The sequence below is a fragment of the Rhineura floridana genome, chromosome 8 (genome assembly GCF_030035675.1).
Source record: "Rhineura floridana isolate rRhiFlo1 chromosome 8, rRhiFlo1.hap2, whole genome shotgun sequence".
NCBI lineage: Eukaryota > Metazoa > Chordata > Lepidosauria > Squamata > Rhineuridae > Rhineura > Rhineura floridana.
In genome coordinates, this window is record NC_084487.1 from 135,963,876 (window position 1) to 135,973,778 (window position 9,903).

General features: G+C 43.6%; 1 protein-coding gene across 3 annotated transcripts in view; it reads left to right on the forward strand.

Annotated features, from left to right (window-relative positions):
- LOC133390057 (zinc finger protein 184-like) overlaps positions 1-1,460 on the forward strand; it is a 28,921-nt gene extending 27,461 nt beyond the window's left edge. For all 3 annotated transcript variants that reach the window (XM_061637914.1, XM_061637913.1, XM_061637912.1), the window contains exon 4: positions 65-1,460. In XM_061637914.1, the coding sequence (XP_061493898.1) occupies positions 65-312 (248 nt within the window). In that variant the 3' untranslated portion in view covers positions 313-1,460. The remainder of the gene's footprint in view (positions 1-64) is intronic.
- The last annotated feature ends 8,443 nt before the right edge of the window (positions 1,461-9,903 follow it).

A 9,903-nucleotide genomic window follows, 5' to 3' on the forward strand; every position in this document is an offset into this window, starting at 1 on the left:
ATTCTGTGGGCTTATTGGACAGTGATTTGACTGGGGGAGAAATGACTCTTTTCTTTCCACACAGTGAGGAAGATGAGGGAGAATGTTGACATGCTTCTCCTCAACCAGCAGAGTCAACTCCAGGTTCTACAAGAAATTCAGAAGCAGCTTGGTGTCCTTCTGCTTGGCAACGATCTCATGAATTCAAATGTGTATCGCCTGGGCCTTTTCTTAGGCCAGCAGACTGCAGCAATGGGGTCCACTTCTTTTCCTCTCCTCAATCTGAGCAACCTTCTTCCAGATAGTGCACATCCTTTCTCCTCTCAAATGTGATGGGGCTCTGCCATTGCCCCCTCCCCCATGCATCTCTAACATATTGGCCATATCCCCTTTTTGTTCATGCAGATGACTTTAACTGTATGTCTGCAACAACCCAACCCAAGTATCTTTTCTAAATGAGAGGGGCAGTTGACTTCCTTGGGCTTTGAGTGCTGTATTTGCCACATGTATAGTACAATGTGTGTCTGCCAATAATATGTCACATGGCTATGCAATTTGAATTAGACTTGGCTTGCTGGAGCAATGTCCTCCTATTTTGTTTGATGGTTTAACCTGTTTAGAAATATGCTTTCTTAAATTTGAAATCCTTCTATACTGTTGGGAAATGAAGCCCAGAGTCAATTTATTTTTAAAAACCAGTGTTTAGATTGGGGCATGCTAAATCAACGAGTGGCCTTACTGAATAGCACAGAAGGCAGAATGGCTGCAGAGATGGTACAGCATCACAGTGGGACACTATGGGTGGCATTCAGTGCTAGTCCTACTTAGAGTGGACTCACTGAAGTTAATAGACATGAGTAACTTGGGTTCATTAATTTCAGTGGGTCTACTGAGTAGGACATAGTAGCATCCAACCCTATGATAAGAAATGGCTGAAAGTAACATGGTATCTTGGCTGTAAATTTTGCTCCATGCTTAATATGCCTGTGCCAATGAGTATTCCAAATGGACTTCCCTGTCCCAAGGCAATATACTAAAACACATTTTATGACTCTTCCCTTCCTCCTCACTTAAATGTATGGACTGAAAAGTATGCAGCTTTATTAAGTGCCCCAAATGTTGTGCCTCCAGTCTTCATTCCTAGAAAAACAACTTGAGTCTACCCCATCTCCATTTGGCAGTAGTATTGATGAGATTAAAGAAGGCTCCACACAAACCATTTTGTTATCCTAAAACTCCTTGAGAATATGGTAACACAGCATATCGACACTACAGTAAAAGCTCCTATGGGAATCGTGCTGGTTTTTCAGTCTCATTACAAGTCAGGGGCAAGGTCCTGATCATTCTCCCTTCTTGTCCCCAAAGCCTCTGTCTGACCCACAGGTTCTTCTATAAACTCTATTGTCCTGTGACTTAAATTTTAACATTTTTACTGAAATCAGTATTGAAGTGTGAGAGCACTGAATAAAGATAGTCTGGCATCCCTGTTCTCTTTTCTTTTAAGTCTCTAATTAAACTTGTTATTGTGAAATTGTCATCCCTAAAACAAGGCAGTTTGAAATATATTGGAACAGTTCCAACACCATGGATTAGATCTAGACAGCCATACCTAGAGTACACCCACTGAAACCTATAGAACTCTTTGAGGGGAGAGCTTTAAAGTGGTCAGTTTTACCTATCCTAGAACTACGACCTGGGAGACCAGGGTTCGAGTCCCCACACAGCCATGAAGCTCACTGAAGGTTTCTATTTTAGCTTCCTTGATTCAAACACTACAGCTCCTTTAATTGCTCAAATCTCCATTTGCATGGCTGGGCCCCACAACCTGTCGGAATTTCTCTCTATTGAGATGCATAGCAAAGTTGCATAGTGCTGCAGAACAGAAAGTATTGAGCGAGCTGTGTGTGTGTGTTTGAATCTTTGCTAAGATTCTACCTTCCCTACAAATTAGTCAGACAGAGACTTTAAGCTTTCAAATAAGAAACAACTACTTTATTCTGGAAGTACATGCTTGATAGGAAAGAGTTCTATATCTAGCTTAACTGGCTATGCTGGAGCAGCGAGCACTGGTCCAGTACTCGCCCTCATCCTGGTTGAGAGGAGAGACAAAGAGAAGATGTCTGCTCCCCTCTTGAGAGAAAGAGAACACTGACTTGGGAAGGCGGGAAGGAACTGAGATCAACATTCCTTTGCTTATCAGCCTAGCAGGAAGGGAAGAGGCGGCAGGATCAAAGGGATCGGTATAGCCTCAACCAGGAAGAGGTCTAGCTCTCTAGCTACCCTTATTAACCCCATGCACCCTCAACCCACCAAGTTGGAGTTGAACCTCATACATTCCAACACCCCTTCTCAACGAGAACTTGGCTCATTCTACAATCTTGCCTCGTAGTTTCTGGTGTCAGACTTTGCCCGATGGTTTGGTCAAAGCATCAGCTGTCATCTCTTCTGTTGGACAGTAGGCCATCTCTAGAAGTCCTTTCTCCCTTATGTCCTTGAGGTAGTGGAACTTCACATCAATGTGCTTCATGCAAGAACTTTGCCCTTCTGATTCTGCGAGTCTCATGCAGGCTTGATTGTCCTCAAGTATTCTGATAGGCTCTGGTTCAGATATGCCCAAGTCTCCCAGAAGCTTGCGTAGCCACAGCATTTCCTTGCATCTTCAGCTGATACGTACTCAGCCTCAGTAGATGAATGTGCTACAGTCTCTTGCTTTCGACTTGTCCAGCCGATAAGTGACTGTCCATAGTAGAACAAGTTTCCACTGGTTGACTTGCTGACTGGGCTGGAGACACCAAAGATAGCATCAGCATATCCTAGAAGGTTAGGATCTCGAGTAGCTGATAGCTTTCGTTTCAAGTTTGCAGTGCCTTTCAGATATCTTGCCACTCTCTTGACTGCTTCCCAGTCTTTCTTGTTTGGCAAGCTGGTTTTTCTGCAAAGGTATCCCACTGCTACCGCCACATCTGGTCTGGTTATTGTGCTGATGTACAGGAGTTTCCCTATAGCTTGTCTGTACCTTTCGTTGTCTTCTGAGGGTTGATTGTTCTGGTCTGGTTTCAAGCATCCTACTTCCATTGGTGTAGGTGCTGGATGTGCATCCTTCAGCCCTAGACTCTCAAGTAGGTCTTGAGTCTTTTGTTTTTGGTTTAGCAGAAACGATCCCTCGCCCTCTCTTTCAATTTGTATTCCAGTATGTGATGTCGCCTAGACATTTCACTTCAACTTCCTTGCTTAGATTATTTACTAACTCTTACTTGTCTTGTGGATTCTCATAAGCCAATAGTAAATGATCTGCATAAATCAAAATATAAGTCCATTTGTTGTTCTTGAATCTGCTATATAGGCATTTGTTTGCTTCGCCTCTTTTATAGCCTTGTTTCAAGAGCATTTGGTTCAGTTCGTCATTGCATGCTCTTGCAGCGTGTTTTATTTCTAGTTGCTCTACTTGCATCTTCTTCTTGGCAGCGACACTCAAGAGTGTACTGACTGTTGTATGCTTGACTACAGTTTCAATATCTTTCCAAGTCTCTGGCTCTGGAAGTTCATCATCTCTTGAAAGGTAGGACAGTCTCAGTGGAGGTACACCTCTGTTGGTGCAATTAGAGCATCTTGGTGCAGGACTCTCTGCTGCCCCTTCTGGCTGTGCAGGTTCCCCTTCTTGCTCTGATTCCTCTCTGTCCTCCAGTGCTGGCATGTTGCTGTAATCTGTAGTGCTGTATGGTATTTCTACTTCATCTTCTTCACTGTTGTGGTCTTGGGATGGTGCCCCTTCTAGTTGCAATGCACCATGACCTTCATCAAAGTAGACAGCTCTTTGGATTTCAATCCTTTCTGTTTTGGGATTTAGGATTCTGTATCCCTTTTGCTTTGAAGAATATCCAACGAAGATTTTTTAAATTTATTTTAAATTTTAAATTTATGTTCAAGTAGGAGCTCCGTACTTTATCTTCTAAAATTACTATCTGTCGCCTACTGTTTACCATCTACCATCTACCACTGTACCTGTGCTGCCAATGTTATTGTCTGCTGGTACAAGGCTGGCTGTGTGTGTGTGGCCGTTGTTGGCTTTTGCCATGTGGCTGCGTGGGGTTGCCATGCTTCTTCTTGTGGCCTCCGGCGCCGCGGTCTCGGGTGCTGCCGCTCTGCCGTTGTGGCCGGGCGTGGGCGGCGCCGCGCTCCCCTGGATCCTTCCTGGATTGCTGCGACTGGGCTGCGGTTACTGCTTGCTGTTGTGGCGGGTGGTTGTGCCACGCCCTTCCTGGACTGCCATCGTCGCTCGGGCGCGAGTGTTGCCGTGCTGCTGCTCCGGTGGGACCGCCGCCGTTTTGTTGTTCCTGGGCCGTTGGCTGCTGAGGCCAAACGCGCTGAGCGGGGTTGCGGCGCTGCGGCCTTGGATTGCCGTTGGATTTGGACGCCCCGCCCTTGCCTGGTGCGGGGCTACAGTCCTGTGCCGTCTCGAGCCGCTGCTGTCCTATGCTACGGCTGTTGTTGCTGTCGTCTGCCATCTGCTGGAATGTGGCCGCTATTGCAGTCTGGACCTTAGCCTCTTGCTTATTGACTGGAGTTGATGCCGCTTTTTACTATCAGCTGCTGTATCATTGCGGTCACCAGCATTCGTGGCTGTGGGCCTTGACTGTGAATTATTACAACCTTGACTGTACTCCGCTTGTAAGCCCTGCCTGTGAGCACCATTTATGAACTGCCCTGCTACTGCATAGGACTGTTTTCTTATTATTGCCACCATTACCAATACCAGGACTATTGTGCTGATTTATGTTGATTGTGGGGATGTATGGATGTGTGGATGTATGGATGTGATGGAAATTGTATTGATTTTAATTTTAATTTTAATTTTAATTAATTTAACAGTCTCAGAGTGTTATAGAGGTGGGTCTCCGGTTATTATTGCTTTAGGGTGGGTGGCCTGTCTGACCGGCGGTCTGGGATAGGGGCATGTGTAAGTCGGAGGGGGGGGTGACAGGGAGGATAGGGGTCCAAACCATTGAAAGAGTGGGCGGCAGACGCTGGAGTGGTACTGAGGGCAGACCATGCCAGATTAGGGGAACACGGGATAGATGCTTAGTATCCATCCCATGTTCCGGGTCTGTCCAAAACCAGACGATAACTGGGGGATGCAGGATTCCTACCGACAAAAAACATCACACATCCATGATATAATCTTGGATGGACAGGCAGACCTGGCATGTATTACAGAGACCTGGTTGGATGAGGCCTCAGCTCACATTCTTGAGGCCATGTGTCCACCGGGTTTCCGTTATGCACAGCAGCCGAGGGTGGGAAGGCAGGGAGGGGGTGTGGCAGTCATCTATCGGGAGTCCTGTTTTTACCAGACCTCCTCTACTTAGGACTAAGTTTGTTGATTGCATGTACTGGAGGTTGGGCCCGAAGGGCAGTTTGGGGATCCTGCTGGTGTACCGCCCACCCCGCTGCACAATACATACTCGCCTGGGAGTAAGTCCCATTAAACCCAATGGGACTTACTTCTGAGTAGACAAGTACTGGATTGCAGGTCAGTCCTTGTATTACATGTATCACATTTTACTTACCTTAAGGAGATTGATGGATCTGGACTTCCGGGAAGGGTGACTTCGCTTGTGCCTGCTTTTGAGACAGGCTCCCGCCTCAGAAGAAGCTTTTTCAGATATAAATCAGTCAGAACATTTTTTTTTTTGACTGATGAAATTTCTCCCAGGCAGGGAGAAACGTAGAGATCAACCTCAAAAGCCTGTTTTTGTTGGGAGGACTGGATTTCATTAATTTATGAGAAAAGGTCCAGCCAGCAATGCCGGATGGACTTCCGAACAAGCTCTATCTGATTAATGCGACATGTTTATCTTTTCTTCAAAGAGAAAACGGACTAACAGGCAAGCACCCTTCTTTCTATCTTTTTTTTTACTTGGTTTAAATTGTTGCAGCAAAAAGAGATTTGTCAAATGAATCAGCTTTAAAGAACTTCTGGGTGAGCTATAACTCTTCTCTGTTATTCACGAAATTAACAGCTTATCTCTGCTTCTATTGCAAAAAGCTGTCCTGGAAGTGCATTCTAAAGATATAAACAGAAGAGGGATTTCTATTCCGAGGAGAAAAAAATAAAAAATATGAACTTTGGAACATTATATTGTCTGGGACTATTCTCTTTTTGGTCTATTTTATTTTGACGAATCTGCTTCTTCACGACGCCACTAACTGTTTTGATGCTGGGAACTAAATTTGTTTTGTATTCTTGAACATAGAGAGATAAGGCAGGCTGCTCTGTTTATACTGTGATGTCATCAAGCCTGGAAGTGGTTCTTCTTTATTTTTGTTTTGTTTTATTTTCGTGGTTTTAAAAATGGCAATCAAGAAAGTGGCTGAGAATCTGCAAGTAATTATGTTTCAGAAAATAATGGATGAGATTGAGATAACGAAACAAACCCTGCGACAGGGCAGTAAGGAGCTGAAAATTGAACTGGGCAAAATGACGCAGGAGCTTAAAGAAATAGGGGATCCTGTGAGAGAGGAGAATGAGATCAGAGATGAGAAAAGAAAAAATAAAGGGAAGATACAAGCCCTGGAGATTGGAACAAATGTGGAATTGGAAAAAGATCTGGAGTTTATGGATATTAGAAATAAAATCTACTGTTTGGAATTTAACGTTATCTCTGAAGAAATTAATGAAGATATTAGAGATAAAGTTATCAATGGCTTGGATAATTTTCTGGACTGGAATGACGTGATGGAGCTTGATATAGAGAAAATCTATGGAATTAACTGCAGCCATGTGACAATGGAAAAACTCTCAAGAGATGAGCCAGTGCATTTTGTAAAAAAGAAGAACAGAGATATGACTTTACAACAATATTTCAGCAACTTATTCAGAATCGATGGCAAGAAAATATTTGGGATAGAGGAAATTCCCATCAGACTCTTATTATATGACTATGGCTATGACAGCAAGATTATTATGGAATACTGATAATGGAAGATTGGACACTGAAATTATTGGACTTAACAGGACTATTGAAGATGGAAGATGGAATTAATAGGGATAATGGAATAATGGCTATTGAAATTATTGGACCTAACAGATTTTGATGAGATGGATTAATCGATATGTTTATTTGGACTATGGTTATGACAATAAGATTATTATTATTATTAACGAGATGGGTTAATCGACACGTTTATTTGGAGAAAAATTGATAGATATATTTCTTAAAGAATTGAAACCTCTCTTTGACTTTTTGTGGAAAGAATAAAGTAATGTTTATGAGATTTGATGATTAATTAAGATAACTACTGGAGGAAAGTGATTTTATAATATAATTTAAGAGACAGGATTGTTATATATTGTAGACCTATAACTGATCTGCGACAAATGGGAAGTCAACATTTTATTTTTTTGTTTAATCATTTTTGTTTTGTTTTGTTTTTTGTCTTTGAATGTTTTATGATTTTGTTTTGTTTGTTTTATGAAAATTTGAATAAAAATTATTGTAAAAAAAAAAGGAGATTGATGGATCTTTGTACTATAAAGGGTCATATTTTTTCTCTCCCCCCTCCCGCCCACAAATTGGTACAGCTGCAACCAGACCTTATCTTACCTAATTATATCCTATATAGGGTTGCCAGGCTCAAGGCCTGAGAATGACTCTGCATCTTTAAGAGGAGAACTTTCAGCCAAGTTCAGGTTTTCTCAACACTATAATGGGAAAAACCAGAGCTTGGAAAAGTTACTTTTTTGAACTACAACTCCCATCAGCCCCAGCCAGCATGGCCACTGGACTGGGCTGATGGGAGTTGTAGTTCAAAAAAGTAACTTTTCCAAGCTCTGGGAAAAACCACAAGGTGGAATTCTCACTTCCCCCTGCACAACTTTTAAAGCTACAGAAGACCTCTTGGAGGCTGGGCCTGGCAACCAAGAGGTCTTCTGCATCTTTAAAAGTTGTGCATGGGGAAGGGAGAATTGCAAGAGAGGGTTGTGGCGCAGCAATTGCAAATACTCTTGGATGAAACAGATTATCTTGACCCATCCCAGTCTGGGTTCAGGCCTGGACTGAATTGGCCTTGGGAGCCCTGATGGATGACCTTTATCACGAGAAGGACAGGGGGAGTGCAACCCTGTTATTCTTACTTGATCTCTTGGTGGCTTTTGATACCAGTGACTGCTTGCCTCCAAACTCCAGGTGGTTTATGAACAAGTTTAAAACTACAGGTGCAAATGCTAATTCTTGGGGGAGGTGCTTTCTACATTCCTTCATTGGGAGAATGGTACCTTCTACCAACTCCGGTTGGTGGCCCAGCTACGCCCCTATCTGGACAGGGATAACCTGGCTTCAGTTGTCCATGCTCTGGTAACCTCCAAGTTAGATTACGGCAATGCGCTTTACGTGAGGCTGCCTTTGAATCATAGAATCATAGAATAGAATCATAGAATCAGAGAGCTGGAAGGGGCCTTGTAGGCCATCGAGTCCAACCCCCTGCTCACAGCAGGAAATCCACAGCTAGAGCATCTCCCGCAGATAGCTATCTAGCCTCTGCTTGAAGACATCCAGCGAAGGGGATCCCACCACCTCCCTAGGCAGTCGGTTCCATTGCCGAACTGCCTTTACTGTCAAGAAGTTCCTTCTAATGTCCAATCTGAATCTATGCTCCTGCAACTTAAAACCATTAGACCTAGTCCTATCCTCTGGGGCAGTAGAGAACAAATCTGTACCCTCCTCTATGTGACAGCCCTTCAGGTACTTAAAGAGTGTAATCATGTTGCCCCTCAGCCTTCTCTTCACCAGACTGAACATGCCAAGTTCCTTCAACCTTTCCTCATAAGACTTGTTCTCCATACCGGCTCTTCTGAACCCGCTCTAACTTGTCTCTATCTTTCTTAAAATGAGGCACCCAGAACTGAATGCAGTATTCCAGATGAGGCCTGACTAATGCAGAATTTAGTGGGACTATTACTTCCCTCGACCTGGAAACTATAGCTCTGTTTATGCATCCCCAAACCGCATTTGCCTTTTTTGCCGCAGCATCACACTGCTGGGTCATGTTCAACTTGCGATCCACTACAATTCCAAGGTCCTTCTCACACGCACTACTGCTAAGCCGGGTATTTCCCATCCTGTACCCGTGCATTTTGTTTTTGTGGCCTAAATGCAGAATCCTGCATTTGTCTTTATTGAATGTCATTTTAATAATTTCAGCCCAATTTTCTAGTCTATCCAGGTCCCTTTGGATTTTATTCCTGTCTTCCATTGTGTTAGCTATCCCTCCCAGTTTTGTATCATCCGCAAACTTCATAAGGCTTCCCTCCACCCCATCATCTAAGTCATTGATAAAAATGTTGAAGAGTATCGGCCCCAGGACAGAACCTCGTGGCATTCCACTCGAAACCTCCTTCCAGTCTGAAGCAGAGCCACCGACGACTACTCTTTGAGTACGGTTTTCCAACCAGTTGTGAATCCACCTGACAGTATTTCCATGTAGTCCGCATTTGACCAGTTTGCTAATCAAAAGGTCGTGGGGGACTTTGTTAAACGCTTTGCTGAAATCTAGATAGATGACATCTACAGCATTTCCACCATCTACTAGGCTAGTGACCCGATCAAAAAAAGAGATGAGATTAGTTTGACAGGATTTTTTCTTGACAAACCCATGCTGGCTCCTACTAATCACAGCATTGTCATCTAGATAGTTGCCAATGGACACTTTTATTATCCGTTCTAATATCTTTCCCGTTATTGAAGTCAGACTGACCGGCCTGTAATTCCCCGGATCTTCTTTTTTACCCTTTTTAAAGAGTGGGACGACGTTTGCCTGTCTCCAATCCTCCGGCACCTCTCCCGTTCTCCAGGATTTCTTAAAGATGATGGCAAGAGGTTCCGAGAGTACATCCACAAGTTCCTTCAATACTCTGGGATGCAGTTC